This window comes from Parasteatoda tepidariorum, chromosome 2, assembly GCF_043381705.1.
Source record: "Parasteatoda tepidariorum isolate YZ-2023 chromosome 2, CAS_Ptep_4.0, whole genome shotgun sequence".
In the NCBI taxonomy this organism is placed as follows: Eukaryota; Metazoa; Arthropoda; class Arachnida; order Araneae; family Theridiidae; genus Parasteatoda; species Parasteatoda tepidariorum.
The window spans coordinates 85,594,649-85,611,136 of record NC_092205.1 but is presented as its reverse complement, the minus strand read 5'-3'; the positions used below and the strand labels follow the sequence as shown (position 1 = coordinate 85,611,136).

Here is a 16,488-nt window from a genome sequence, read left to right as displayed (position 1 = left end):
AATTCAGTTTTGAGAGCTCTTACATATATCTTAATGCCGAAAAAGTAATTGAAAATAATTTGAAAGGCCGGAAAAAACCAAGCCTCGTCTGCTTAATGGTGTTCACATTTAAGAGTTTTTTTTATAAGCAAATCAGATGTAAAAGAAATTACGCTTATTTAAATGTGGGGTATTTATTGATGATAATGAACAAATGAACCTTAAATGATCTGATTTTGTTTCAGTGTAAGATTTAAGCGAGTGTACGAAGAATGTTAATTAGAAGAATGTTAACGAGAATGCCAAATTGTCTAAGAATAAAGTACTAAACAATTGCTCCTCGTACTCCGGCTTGAACATCCCCTGTCAGATGAGAGTTATGGCCGTTGATGCTCTGAAAAATAGATTCTCGTAAACACTAATATTTCTTTTAAAGTTAAGTAAGAGACGAATTATGGTTTAGCATAATTCCAACATTGAGGAAAAATGCATGGTCAAAACTATCGGAATATAGCAAAATCTATCGTATTTCTGGCTATATGGGAACACTGAAACGTTCGGTAATTTTTATCGAAGCTCTTTGGTAATGATTTTGGTAAAATTTACAGTAAAATATTGATTTATATTGTGTGTTGAAATTCAGCAAAGGTGCTAAAACTTAGTAATTTTATCATTGATAGCTTAGAGCGTACGCATAAAAAATTTATTTTATTAAAATTTTTTTTTCAAATTTTGTATATTTTGCTAAATATGTATTAAAAATAATTATGATTTTGAAAACCAGAATTTCCGGTAAACAGTTACCATATGAATGGAAAAATTCCCATATGATTGGTTTAAATTATATTTTGCAGATAGCAGTAAATTTAGTAAATAATTAAGTAAGTAAATATATAAACAAATAAAACATATTATATAAACCTAGATTAACTTGATAAGGGTATCGGTTACCCGATTCAATGGGTTGGGGGGTATAGAATTTGATTTCTTCGAAAATAAAGATTCTAAGAAAAATAAATATTTCAAATGACATATAAGTTGGATATAAACTAAATATAGTTGCAAATTCCAATATTTGTATGCTTGCAAATTTCAATTACCATATAAATTTGTATATTTGAAAAAAATTTATATTTTTTTGGAATTACAAGTATTAAATTTGAATGTAATAAAAATTGCATATTCTTAAATTTATATATTTTCATGTAATATCATGTTAAATGTAGTAATATTGTTGGATAATAAAAAGCTGAGAGATAAAGAGCTGGTCTCTAAATAAACAATTCAATAAAATAAAGATAATAAGTAAATCATTCGAATCCCGATATATTAATGACTCCACAAAAGATCATTTGTCCCAAGACGAAATTACATCACAGTTATTTTTTTCTTTATTCCGATTAAGTCACACATCTTTTTCGGTTCGTTCCTTCAAGTGCTTCTGTCATCATTACCAATGATGCCAGATTCACAAGGACAATATTAAAAAAATAAATAAAAAAAGAAAAAAAAGGATTCCGACTGGCGCGTGTCTGCTTCATTCAATTCCCTTCACATTTGACCACTAGTTAATGGCAATTAATTGACATGAGAAGACGTCAAATTATCTTCTAATAAAAAGAACAATTTCTTTGAATTAGGGAATATCAACTTCGCCATTTTTTATTACTTTTTGTAAACTGAAGTGATGAGACTGACCTTTAGTCGTCGCCTGCCGTTATCGAGATAAGGTCAGTTAATTAGTTCTAGAATATCGGGTACGATTCTTTGAAATCGGAGTGGAAAAAAATGAACAATTTGATAAGTTGGAAAGTGGAATTTTTTTTTATAAGCAAGATATGGTAAGAGAGATGTCAGAACGATTGATAAAAAAAGAAGAAAAAAAAACAGAAAGTTTGTACTTTAATGAGTTAAAGTCAAAATATTGATATTAATACCAACCGCGTTTTCTTTTTAATTTGCATTCTTGAATATGATTGCCTCATTTACGTTTTTAATTATTCATTTTTACTTCAAGCCAATTCTATAAATATATCAAACGGCTTTCTTTTTTAATACTGAAAATTTTTAGAACGCGCTTAAAAGAAAACGAAGATAAGGAAAAAAAGTTTATTTTAAGTAATTTTATTTTTAGCTTAAGTAATTTTATTTTTATCACAGAATTTTTTAATTATTACTTTTATTTTGTATTTATTTAAATTTTGTTTCTACCAAATTTATCTTTGCAATTTTTTGTATTATTTTTAAAAAGAATGCAAAATACAAAAAAATATAAAGTATTATAATCTATAAATCATATAAATATAATAATCAACTGAAATAAGTTTTCTTAAAATTATTTTTACACATTTTTTTGCTCATATTTATTTAAAACATTAGTTTACATTAGATATTTTTTCAATAAATATCATACATCCAAATCAACTTTATCTGATTAATTCAAATAAAAAAAAAATAGTCAAATTCAAATGCCTAAATAACTGTACAATTTGTAAAAATGTATTAAGGAGATTTTGAACAAACGCTTTTTATAAAATGTATTAAATACATATAAAACAAATATGTTTTTTAGATATCTCAGATATGCTTTTTAGAAATTTTTCATGAAGTTAATTTATAAGATAAATAGATTATGTTTTATATTTTTTCTATATTAGAAGTGTCAAGCTAATATTTCTGTGTGAGAAATATAGATCAAATTCTATCTGATTATAGTAATCAGTTATTTCTCTTACTTGATTAAAAGATTAACCTATTAATTTGATTACGAGATGAACCTAATAATTTGTATTGGCTAGAATAACAGTTATTGCTAATCGGTTTAAAGTTTCAAAGCAAATTTTAACTGGCTTAAGAGTAAATCAATTTCAGTATTTTTTAAATTCTGTTGCACTTTATATATTTTTCCTGGAGATCGCAAAGAAATATTAATTTGAGCAATCAAATATTTCTTTGTTATATGCACCATTGGCTATTATTAATTCAATTTTGACGCAAAATTTAAAAGTAGCATAAAATACATTCAAAATGGTTTTAGAAATCATAAAAATCAAGCTTGTTTTTAATTATACTTATTTTTTTAACATTATACGGTGATTTTTATAAATGTTTTTCATTGTAAATTCAGGATTTTATTTATTTATTTTTCTTTTACGAAAATTACAACGATTAAAATCAAACTTTCTATGAGTCTTTTGTATAGACTTACATAATTTTGCAATTATATATTTGAGAATTATTTATATGAGTATATTATTTTAAAATAATTTCAATAAATAATAAAGCATTCAAAACCTAAATTTACTTTATATTCATTATGGATAGAGGGATATTTACCGATTATTTGGGTTAGAATAAAAAATGTAATTAGGATCTGTACTTTAAAACAAAGTCCGGGGTATAAAGTAAGAATCTGTATTTGAAATGATTTTGAAGAAATTTTTTTACCACAATAATAAAATCAAAAGAAATAGTTGAAAGAAAGTAATAAAGGCTCAAAGGTTGCTTCAAATTTAAAAAAAATCAATGCTTATGAATTTTGAAAAGTAAAAAATATTTTCTAACTACTTTTTTAGATTTTATGTTTTAGAACAAATATAATTCCGAGAATCTTTTCATTCAAGAACCAGACTTTTTAGTAACTATTAGACTGATTTTTATAATTAAAAAATACCAAAATATATTTTTGCTTGTAACTAGAGTCAGAAAAAAATATATTTATATAAAAAAGACAGTGTCCCATCTGCGTAAAAGGGTTAAATTAAAACCACATCACGATTTTAGAAAATTACATTCCAACCACACTTCACAAAAAAAAAAATATTAAATGTAAACTTGACTAAACATATAAACATAATATCAAATTTAAAAAAAGTAAAATTAAAATATGCACTTACCACAATCTTTGCAAATGACCTTCTTAACCGCTCGCAAGATTCGTTTATCGTTCGGAATGGGTAAAGCAGTGGCAGTGACCGAAGGCCAAGCATATTTTGCTGACGGCACACCAAACACAAGATACTGGCTGCCCAGTTTCAAGTTGTTCTGATTTACCTCCAGCAAACACAGTTCGTTTCCACTTCTGTAATACACAACCTCGGTGTCCTCCTTACTGGAAGTGCCACCTTTGGAGGTGTTCGTTTTGAGGGCATTGTCCATCGCAAACCATGCTCGGATTGTTCCATCTCGCTGCACAAGGACACTCCTCAGTGTGCCCAGAAACACAGCCGGCGACAAATAAGCTCTTGTTTGGGCTGCATCCATCAAAGCTTTCATCGAAAAGTTGTCATTGTGACGACGCTGTTTCGATTGTTTTTTACCGTCCAGACACAACTCTGAGGTGTTGTTTGTGCTTATGTCCAGGCAAGGAGTGACCAACCACAAGGAACTCAAGCAAAGGAAGACCAGCAGAAGATGCCGGAGGATTTGGTAGATGTAGGGGAGGCGCATGACCTATCAAGATTGCTCTAAGGTGAGGCAGTTGAAAAAAAAACTAGGATTATGTCCTAAGATCCTAAGAAAATCGTTTGTTTGGGTTAGTTGAAAAGTCCACACGACTAGAAACTACGCAAAAGTAAACAGACTATCCAATAAACGTTGTCCAAATCGTAGAATATGTTCTTCGAGAAGGTTTGTTAATCACATAGGAACACAGAGTAAAATGTACAGAGGGTACTTGTTCACAAAGGTCACTATCCATTTATGATAAAGGTCTCAACACAGCTGCAATAAGGGCTTTAAATTCTGATAATGAGTAAAGATGAACTGTTCGAAAATAAATATATTTTTTAAAAAAACTTTCCTATACCTCAAAATTATTTCTTTTTAAAAAATAAATATAAATTTTAAACAAAAATTAAACTAAACACTGCACAAAATAGAAACAATGAAATATGACACTTTGTAGAAAGAACGTTTACACCACAAAAAAAATTGATGAACATATAAATATGTATAAATAAAGCTCTAAATTTTTGATTATTAAAGATATAACACGGCCTTACGAGGGGTCCTCGTGGTATCGGCAAGGCCCCGAAAACCACAGCCGTAGGAGGTAATATTGGAGGGACCTTCCGACTGGCATGACACCTGAGATGGTAAAGAACGAAATGTTCCAAAGTTCTACCTCAAGTCAGAGTGTTTTGCCTCTTGGATCCAGGGATGGGGAAGAAGAAGAGATCTTACTCGCGGAAGACACACTCGCATCCACAACGCATGCGCATTAGACTTCCACTGATGTCACTTTAAAAAAGTTAAGTTTTCTAAATCTCCTCGTTTCTCGAGGCCATTATCGAATCTATTTGAGACGAACGACACCTTCAGCCGATCATTTCACTTCTTCTTCGGAGGGTGTTGAAAATTATATCCGAAAATGAATCTGCAAATAGATCACATGGATTGCTAAATTTGATCCAGATACTGTAAGTTGCGAACTTGTTGCTTTCGATGCCGGCAACAGAAAGATTTTTGCTGTCTCCTAACTCCGCCCTTTTCCGAACGATATTCGTTCTTTTTAGTGAGATAATAGGCTCTGTAGAAAAAGAAGATAAGATATAAAATATCTGGAACTGGCCGGCCGATTAAGGAAATGGTTACGTCATTTTTTTTATTGTTGAAAATAAAAATAAGAAATTGAAACAGGATGTTTGCACTGCACCTTCTCTCAAACGCTTAATCTTTGTTTCCGGAATTTTTTATTTTTTTCAATTTAAATTCTGAGAATCGGAATCTATATTCAATGTCATGTGCATTAAGTGCCCGTTTAAGTACTTTAATAATAAACGCTTATTGGATAAATATATCATAATTCCAGTTAGATTCAAATATTGATATACGAAAAATTTGTTTGAAAACACATTGAAAAATTTATAATGTTGCTTTGATCATGGTTTAGAGCTAATTTTTAAATTAATTAGTCTTTTCTAATATTTTAGAATATAATATTAAGAAGCTTAATGTAATAAAAACAGCATAATTTACAATGAGGAGAAAGGTAAATAAAATGTTCAATTTTGCATTTATTTTCGTGAATTTAACAAGCATAAGACAGATTTAAAAAAAATATTTTTGATAAAAAAAAAAACATCAAATTAAGCTTTCTCTCAAATGGCTATTCTTTGCTTCCGTAATATTATTAGTTTTTCGTCCTATTTGATGAAGTATTCAAACACAAGAAAGTTGTTTCAAAACGTACTTTATGATAGTTTTTCGTTCATATCTTAGCGTTAATTTTTGCTTTGACTAGTCTTTTCTAATATCCCAAACTATAAAATTAGAAAATTAGAGAATATACTAAAAACACTAAAATTGCAAAGATGAATGAAGAAAGCCGTGGTGGATCAGGGGGTAGAACGCTCACCTTCCACTGAGGTGAACCGGGTTCGAATCCCAACGATGGTAGGTCGATACGAATTCTACACCCGGCTCGCTTCGATCATAGCGCTGAAGTAAAATAACCTCAGTGGTAGACGGATCATGGGTTACAGTCCCTTTCCATTCGGTTAACCGTGGGAGGTTTAAGTTCTTTTGCTTTCCATGTAATGCAAATGCGGGTTAGTTCCATCAAAAAGTCCTCCAATAAGGTAAATTTCTCTCCCTATACTTGATACGGGAGTTACCTTGTCTTCTGTATCGGGTTCAAAATAACAAGGTTAACGTTGTTGAACATTAGTATTCGTAAACTCAAAATTGGGTCTTCTGCTCAACGATGGTTATAAAATTAAATATAAATGAAGCAAACGAAATTTTCAATTTCCTTTGCTGTTCAAGGTTCAATTTTATATGAAATGTTCAAACACTTACTTTTGTGAATTCCTGCATGAACAACATAAAACAAAATAAAAAAAAAAGATATTTTTGATAAAAAAGGCATCGATTTAAGCATTCTCTGAAAAGCTTAATCTTTGCTTCCAGAAGTTTGATTTTTCAATTTAAATTCGGGGAATCGAAATTTGTATTCAATGTCATTTGAATTAAGTGCCGTAAATTACCGTAATAGTTAAGCGTTTATTGCATAAATATATCATTATTTTCATCGCAGTTAAATATCGACGAATGGACAATTTATTTGAAAACATAACTTAAAACTCAGAATTTTGTTTTGGTCACATCTAAATGCTACTTTTTAAAGCGCTTAATCTTTCTTGAATTTCCTCACTATACAATTAAAAACTTTAATGCAATTAAGACATAAAAATTGCAAATATATTAAAATTAAGCCAATGAAATGTATAACTTTACATTGATTTTTGAGAATTTAAGAAACAACGAACTTTTGAACAGCAAAAAGAATTTTTTTTTCTAAAAATCTTTCGAATTTAGCCTTCTTTTTTTTCTTTGATTTAAATTTGAGGAATTGAAATTCAAATCTTATGTCATTTGCATTAAATGCCCTCAATTACCTCAATATATAAAAGCTAATTGAATACATTATTCTTGACGTCTGATTTAAATATTGAAACACGAGAAATTTGTTCAATAACATACTTTAAAATATATTTTGATCATATCTTAGTGACAATTTTTAATTAGCATTTTTTTATAATCTAAATTAAGAGATTAAAAAGTATAATTTAATCGAAACAGTAAAATTGCAAAGATGAATAAAGCTAATAGCTCAATTTTACATTAATTTTCATGAAATCCAACACACAGCGTAGCACACATTTAAAAATATATTCTTGCTAAAAGAAATTGGATTAAGCATTCTCTCAATGCCTCATCATTGTTTTCAAAATTTTATTTAATTTGAATTTTAATCTGCATTCAGTGTTATTTGCTTTAAATGCCTTAAATTACTTCATTGAATGAAATACATCATTATTTTCATCGCATTTTAATATTGCCAAATAGAAAATTTGTTTGATAACATACTTTGAAACTTAGAATCCTGTTTTGGTTATATCTTTGTGTTACTCTCTCTTGTACTTTACTTTTCCAGAAATTCCTAACAATACAATTAAAAAAACTGTAGTGTAATTAATTAAATTGTAAATAAATAAAAATTCAAATTAAATGTACAACTTTTATTTTTTTAATTTAGCAAGCAATATAAAATGTAGTTAAAAAGATATTTTTTTAAAAAAAAGCTTCGAGTCAATCATTCTTTTAAATCTTTTTTTCTCTACTTTTTTAAAACAAATTTGAATTTGAAGAGTTGGAGTCTAGGTCATTTGTTTAACTTGTCATTTGTTTATGTCATTTGTTTAACAATTAACTAGTAAACGTTTATTACATAATTATATCATTATTTCTAACTCATTTAAATATTGACACACGGATAAACACCCCCCAAATTTTAGAATCTAATTTTGGTCGTTTTTTAGTGCTGTTTTTTACTGTAATTTAACACACACTTTCTTTAAACTCCTTATTTATGAAATTAAAAAGTATAGCGGGATGAAAGCAGTTAAGCAGCTAAGATATTAATGAAACAAATAATATGACCAATGTTACTGTTTTTATGCTTTTGGGGGGGGGGGAATTCAACAAACAATATAATGGCCGGGATAGCCTGGTTGGTAGGGCACTGGGCCCATGTCCAAGAGTTCGTGTTTTCGATTCCCGCCGGCCTAAGACTCCCCGTGTGGTAAATGGTTACTGATGCACGTTAAATCTGCCGAGTCTCAAAGTCCTCCATGTTCCTATAACAAGTCAATACCTCTGGGGGCACTGATTCAGGAGTTTTCTTGTCTTCTGGATTGGTTCGAAATTACAAGGCCATGGCGTTGAACATTAGTAGTTGTAAACCCAAAATTTTGTCTGCTGTTCAACGACGGATACAAAATAAAATAAAACAAACAATGTAAGATGTACTTAAGAAGATGTCTTTGCCAAAAAAAAAATTATGGAACAATGTTGTTATAACAGCATTATTTTAATAAATTACCAAAAATACATGGGTATGTGTTTAAAACCTATTTATTACTAAAGAAATAGAAGGATTCCGTTTAGGTCGCTGGTGTCCAAAAATATTCAAACTGACCAATGGAAAAATGCAAAAACAAATATAGTTATCAGAATAAGAATATTTAAAAAATAAATAAAACGAATACTCATGAAATACTGTACATAATTGAGCAAAGGGAAAAAATATTCTCTATGAATACATATTCAAGAAAGAATAAATAGGAAAAAAACTTTCATAAAAATGTATTTTTTATGATTATTTTTATTTTATAACCATCGCCGAACAGCCGACCCAATTTTTTTGGGTTTACGACTACTAATGTTAAACTCCATAGCCTTGTAATTTTGAACACAATCCAGAAGACAAAGGAACTCCTAGACCAAGCATTGGAAGAAATTTGCCTCCGTGGAGGACTTCTTGATGGAACGTAACCCGCATTTGCATTACATGGAAAGCGAAACCACGAAAAGCATCAGTTAGCCTGGCGGCAAGGGGACTATGATCCGTCTACCTCTGGGGATATTTTGCGTCAGCACCGCTGGTATCATAAAAATGTATTATTAAATATTTTTTTATTGCAATAAGCATGGAAAAAAGTATTGCTTGTTTCTTTAAAATGGTAGTAAAAAAAGTAATTAAAGTCGCCTGTATTAACTAAAAATTTAATATATGTCACATTTAAAAACTGGTATGTTTTATTTTTAAAACCGGTATGTGGGCAAAAGGGAGTATAAGTAGAAAAAGTTCTTGCAAAAAATTACTGTTGTAAAATGAGGGATTTAATAAATTTTATTTAGTCTACATTCAGACATGCTACTTTTTGAATTACAGCGCTATTTTAATGAAATTTTTTTTAAAAAAAGGTTAATTATTAATGGAAATTGAAGTAAATTAAAGTTAATATTCAGTAGAATAAAAAAATGTATGGAAATTTCAAAATTGTTCATACGTAGATCAATAAGACTTCGATGATCTAGATTCCCGAATTTAGGCCGGGAGAGTCTGTTTGGTTGGGCTTCAAGCCTATGTCGAGGTCGTGAATTCGACCCTCGCCGCGGAAGTAAATGCTGCCTGGTGCATGTTAAAATTGTCCGGTCACAAAGTCCTCCATGTTCTCATTTAATAAAAAAAAAAGAAATACACCTCTGGCTGTACTTAATTGGAGATTGATCATTCTCTGGTTCAGGTAAAAATTACGATCTGTGGCTGAATGAATGGATGTATGAATGAGTCCGTCCTATAACCGGGCTGTGACGAGTGTGTGTGGCTGAAGATATTCTTGGGCATAGATGGCACCACTGGAAAACAAAAAACTTAACCTTTGCCTTAAATTCGCTTGCTTTCACCAAGTAAGCTTGCTGATATTGGCATTCGAAACAACAACAACAGAGTCACGAATTAGCATAATCCATCAATTTTAATGGCCCGTGTTTAAAGGCCCAATACGGATAGAGAATACCCTTTTTTATGGCCGAAATAAAGTGTTGCGGGTGGAAGGGAAGGACTCGTTTCCAGCAGGCTAACCAAAGAAGGTGTTTTCACACACAGGTTAGTTTCACGGTTTCAGATTAGTTGGACTTAAATGCTCTTCCCAATACATTACAAGTATCTGAAGGGGAGCCGTTGTGGCTCAGGCGATAGAGTGCTCAGTTCCCAATGAGATGACGGAAGTTCGAATCCTAGCTATTGCTGGTCAAAAGGAATTCCGCACCCGGCTCGCACCGACCACAGTGCTGACATAAAATATCTCCAGTGGCAGATGGATCATGGGGCAGAATCCTATTGCTGTCGGGCTAATCGTGGAAGGTTTTCATGTTTTTCTTCCTCATGTAACGCAAATGCGGTAAGTTCCATCAAAAAGTCCACCATAAAGGCAAATTTCTCCCAAACCTTGATCAGGAGTTCCCTTGTCTCTGGGTTCCATCAAAAAATTCTCTCCGTAGCCTAGTTTGTCCTGATGCTTGACCCAGGAGTTTCCTTGTCTTCTGGGTTAGGTTGAACATTGCAATGCTACAAAGTTGAACATTGATGGTCGTAAACTGAGAATTGGGTACAACTGTTATTATGATATAAAATAAAATAAAGATTGTGAAGGAAGCCGTGGTGGTTAGGGGACAGAATGTTCACCTCCCATTGAGGTGACCCAAGTTCGAACTCTTGCGGTGACTGGTTGATACGAATTCTACTCCCAGCTCACACGAACCACAGTGCCGACGTAAAGTATATCCTCAGTCATAGACTCATATCCTCAGTCATGAATTAGAAACGTTTGCCGTCGGGCTAACCATGAGAGGTTTTCTTCTCCATATAACGCAAATGCGGGTTACTTCCATCAAAACGTCCTACAAGAAGTTTTTTTTTAAAATATATATCCGTCGTTGAACAGCCGACCCAATTTTTAGGTTTACGACCACTGACTGCGTAGCCTTGTAATTTTGAACCAGTCCAGAAGACAAGGAAACTCCAGGATCAGTACCCCCCAGAAGTATTGATTTGTTATGCGAACATGGAGGACTTTGAGACTCGACAGATTTAGCGTGCATCAGTCACCATTTACTACACGGGGAGTCCTCGGCCGGATGCGATCGAACCGAAGAACTCTTGGACATGGGTCCAGTGCCCTAGCGACCAGGCTATCCCGGCCTTTAAAAAGTTTAGTTTGTACCGATCCAGGAGTTCTCTTCTCTTCTATTTTGGTTCAAAATTTTTTATGGCTAGGAAATTGAACATAGATAATCATAAACTGAGCATTCGGTCGGTTGTTCAACGACGGTTCAAAAATTAAAAATAAGAACTTATATGGGGAACAGTTACTCTTTTATGATTGCATTGCTAATTCCTCAAAATTTTAATATAAAATACAGCAAGAATTAATCTTTCAGTAAGTATATTGATAAAAATGAGTTTTTAAGAAACATTTTTCTTTTTTTATTTCAAAATTCAGTTTTGTCTAATCACAATATGAAACTTTGAATGCTTGAATTTATAATGAATGTCCTGAATCCTTTTGATAGAAATATTATTTATTAAAAAAAATTATTTACTAAATAGTTAATTATAATTTTTTATTATTCATAAAATTCATTGAAATATTATTTATTAAATTAGATTATTTATTAATATGTTTAAAAACAATTAGTAAATGAATGCTCAGTTTTGATTGAGCGTTTGCGACGCCTAATATTAGTGTTTTTCGTACCAGCACCCCACTTAAACATGAGAAAGATGTGTATTGAGGAGAAATTTATCTACAACTTAGGCCAAATATCATACGCTCAGCTAATTTTCACTCGCTGTGAATTAAATACTCAAATTTAATCTTCTTTAACACATAATTGCAACACCACGTGATATTTATTTTGTTCCATTTTAAAACAAATCATCGACTAAACACCTGCGCTTATCAGATTTAATAGACAGATGGCGTAAAAATTATTGCACCTGTCTAGTCAATGATAAAGTGTTCTTTCTAAAACATTTTTATGAGTACACAAGCGCCATCTTTTTGTTAGGCGAAAATTTCTCAAACGAAGCTTAACGAGGCATTTTCAGTACTTCGAGATAAAATAGTATGTGTTAATTTTTTTAAAGAAAAATTTTTTGAAAAATTTTTTTACGAAAAAAAAAAGGAAATATACATGTGAATATTGAGATTTTTGGCACTCTCATTGTGTGAAAAAATTATAATTTTTATCATTGAAGTGAAATATTAACTGTAAAAATAAGAGAGTCAACATTTAAAGGTTCTTTTCTGAAAGAAAAGAGATTTCATTTCTTTTATGTTAACCTACTACCATGTTAACATATGTCTGAATAAATTATGGTTTCTTTTAGTTAATTGAAATGTATTTTATTACACGTGTTACCGATTTTAAATTTTGAAGATGTAATGAATTTGGTTTGAAGGCGTAGATTGATACTTTTAAAAAATTGATTTTTCTAAAACTTTAACTTCGAAAACTTTTTAAAACAACCTTAAAATTTAATCAAGTTCAATAGAATATATTTCAATGAATAATATGGAACAAAAATTATTCCAAATTATTAATTCGTTACTGAATAATTAAGAAAAATCCGGACTTGTAATGGGACAACTGAAAGTGACGTAGTGTGGGTAAATTACTAAATCAGTACACAGTGCAAAAGCAGTATATTTGCTAAAATCAGTACAAATTTGATGCTTCGCGTTGTTTTCCAATTTCTAAGGTGCTCTGTAACTGAAAAAGTTATTGTCAACGAATTTAGTAAGAATCGAATTATACAGGTGAATATGTCGAACACCCATTTTTGATTAAGAGATATGTTCTATCAATGTTCATTTCCATAGCCATGTAATTTTGAACCTAACCCAGAAGACAAGGGAACTTTTGGATCTGGCATTGGGCTTCAAGGAGGACTTTTTGATAGAATTTACTCGCATTTGCGTAACATAGAGAAGAAAACCACGAAAACTTCCCTCCTTTAGTTCGACGGAAAGGGGACTCTAACCCATGATTTGTTTACTACCTGAAAAAATTTTACGTTAGCATTGAGGTCGATGCGAGCCGGGAGCTAAATTCATATTAACCAGCCACAACTGATAACAACACTGTTGGCATTATTGAGGGGCCTCCCTGGCCGAGCGGTATCGCCGGTCCAAACGCTCTGTTAAGCGTGGAGGTAGCGGGTTCGAATCCCGCCGTAACCCTGGATGTATTCTTTGTGATGTCTTTCTCTGAATTGTTCTATCTGTATTTTCTACTTGACAATGACTTATAAGCCTATATTGAGCACACAAGTCAGCAAATGTATGTAATTTCAATAAATCAATCAAGCATTATTGAATCCGATACAACGTTTTCAAATCTGCAACTTTATGGTATGCTTTAAAAGTTTTCATTGCGTCATGATTTTTGAAATACTTTTGAATAAACTAATTCTTCTCATTCTAAAGTTTTTTCAAACTAATTTAAAATATTTTAAATAAATAAATAGTTGGTGGAAATGTAAAATTAATTTTATATAACACATTTAAAAAAAGTTTTTGAAAGTAGTAAATTGATTTTGAATGATTCATTTCTATTTCATTGTTTGTAATGCATCAAAAATTATGATCAACGAATGTCCGACTTTTACAGGTGTATAAGTTGGCCCCCTGATATTTGAAAAAAATTGTAATTCTTTTGGCAACTACTCAGTGCCTCCTTTTGTCGAAATTCACTTAACTATAACTTTCTCATTTAATACTAGATCTTAATAAGGAGTATAACATGCTTACAATGAATCTCTTAATTCTGAATATTAATTTTTAATACCTTGATTTTGGCCAAAGTAATTAAAATTCTTGCTTGGCTTATGGTAAACGCATCGTGTTTGATATAATTGTGATTGTTGAAGCTTAAGGATACTATATATATATGCCTTGTTGTTATTTAATTGCTTTAACTATCACTCTTCACCAATTAAATTTGATAATTAACAGCTTCTTTACATTACACTGAGTCTTTTCGGATTAATTAATGATCTTCTTTACTTTTATTCCTATTTCTTCATCTTCATTTTTTGTAAGACTTCCATCCTCTAGTGAACTATACCTCGTTATTTTGGAAGTTTACATTTTGAGGCGCAAAGTTAATGAGTTATAATAATAAATACTATTCTCTACCAAAATTGGTTTTGATTGATAATATTTTGCATAAATGCAGGCAAATAAAAAATTAATGAGCCTTTTTTTAAATACTCGACGATTGCTAGGACGAAAAAAAACAAAAATGAAATAATTTAAAAATAAAAATAACTCATCTATGGTTCTACACGAAAAAGTAAGAAATAAAATATGGAGTTGTAAGTTATATCCAATATTTTATTTCTTATTTTTTAGTGAAAAGCTGTTTTTTTTTCTTTTTAATTATTTTATTTTATACTTTTTTCATTTTAAGATTCAAAAATACTTTTTAAAAAAAATTCAGCCTTATTTTCCCCCAGTATTTTCTCTTTTTTGAAATTTTGGTACTGACAATAGAATGTGAAGATCCGATCACTAGATCAAAAGTTATTCAAGTTTTATTAATTTCATTTTATACTTTTTTCTTTTTAGGATTCGTAAAAACTTTTTTACAAATATCCAGTTTTATTTTTCCTAGTATTTTATTCTCTCTGGAAATTTGGTACGGGCAGTAGAATGAGAAGATCCGATCACTAGATCAAAAGTTGCTCACTAGTTGCTCCGTTTTTTCTTACTCATTGTACTTGAAAAGGACACAGATGACAAAATTTATAACTGTAAACATTTCGTACCCGAAATTAATTAAATTGTTGATAATGATTAATTAGGTCTATCTACGCATTTGTGAGAAAATGGATGAGGTTCTGAGACACGGAGATTTTGGAGTTCGTGGCTCTAAATTCCTTCAACTTTTAAAAAGTAAATAATCGGATGGCGGTCGACTTTTCGGACGACCGAGTTCATATTTTGTACGTGACATTTATCTAGTAAAGTGATCTTCAGAAAAACCGACAGGAATAAAAACGTCAAAATTTTACAGAATAATAAAATAGAATTTCCGATTTTTGAAACTTAGGGAACATTCTTAATGGATCTGTTGTGATCGTTCTGCATAAAATGCACCAATCAAATTCTCAGTTTGTAAATGTATATTTCATATGCTCTTGTATTTCGATAAAAAAGTAAACACCAAAGAATATAGTTGGTTTAGAGTTGGAAAATATATTACTAAATTAAAGAAGTTTGTTTGTTAATCCAACACAAAATCCGTAATACATTTTGTTTATAACAAAAAATTATTGAAGGAATATCTCCACTCTTCTCTTGAGATTAAAACCAATAAGATTTCTTTTTTTGTTTTCGAAGGGGAGGGTCAGAACATCTTGGAGCAAATTCAAAAATCCAAGACGGGAAATTCAACGATTGAGTAAGAAAAAGAGAGTTACTTTGATTGTGGTATTTTCATTTTATTTTTTATAATTGTCGTTGAACAGCTGACCCAATTTTGGGCATACAACTAATGTTCAACTCCGTAGCCTTGTAATTTTGAATCAAATACAGAAGACAAAAAAACTCCTGGTTCAGTAACCCCAGAGGTATAATTTGTTACGGGAACATGGCGGACTTTGTGTCTCGTTAGATTTAACATGCATCAGTCACCATTTAATACTCAAAGTCATCAGCCGGTGGGTATTGAACCCAGAGCCTCTTGGACATGGGCCCAGTGCCCTACCAACCAGGCTATCCTGGCCTTGATTGTAGTAAAAGGCACCTTCATGGAAAATTACTTTGTGAAATTTCAATCTACAGAAGCCAAAACACATTTTACGTGATGCAATAAGCGCTGAGGTAGTGATATAGCAGAAAATTGAAGTTGCAGATCTAAACCTTACTATACCTTAGATTAGAACAATATATATATATATGTTTGATTTGGATATATGATTAAATAAAAAGCGAATTGACTAACAATTAGAACATTTTATGCAATGGAAAATAAGACAGTTGACTTTTTTTGGATTAGCAATTAAATTCCTTAAAAAAAAAATTAAGTGTGAAGTAAGAAAAAGCATTCAATATTTTCCTTCAGATCCCTTGTCATTTGACGTGAAATTTT

General features: G+C 30.9%; 1 protein-coding gene across 4 annotated transcripts in view; it reads right to left on the bottom strand.

Annotated features, from left to right (window-relative positions):
- LOC107444360 (pro-neuregulin-2, membrane-bound isoform) overlaps positions 1–5,481 on the bottom strand; it is an 82,805-nt gene extending 77,324 nt beyond the window's left edge. For all 4 annotated transcript variants that reach the window (XR_011636202.1, XR_006225824.2, XM_043047982.2 and 1 more), the window contains exon 1: positions 3,876–5,481. Coding sequence is in view for 2 of the 4 variants with exons in the window: in XM_043047982.2 (XP_042903916.1) it covers positions 3,876–4,428 (553 nt within the window). In the remaining 2 variants the exon portion in view is untranslated. The remainder of the gene's footprint in view (positions 1–3,875) is intronic.
- Between the last annotated feature and the right edge of the window lie 11,007 nt (positions 5,482–16,488).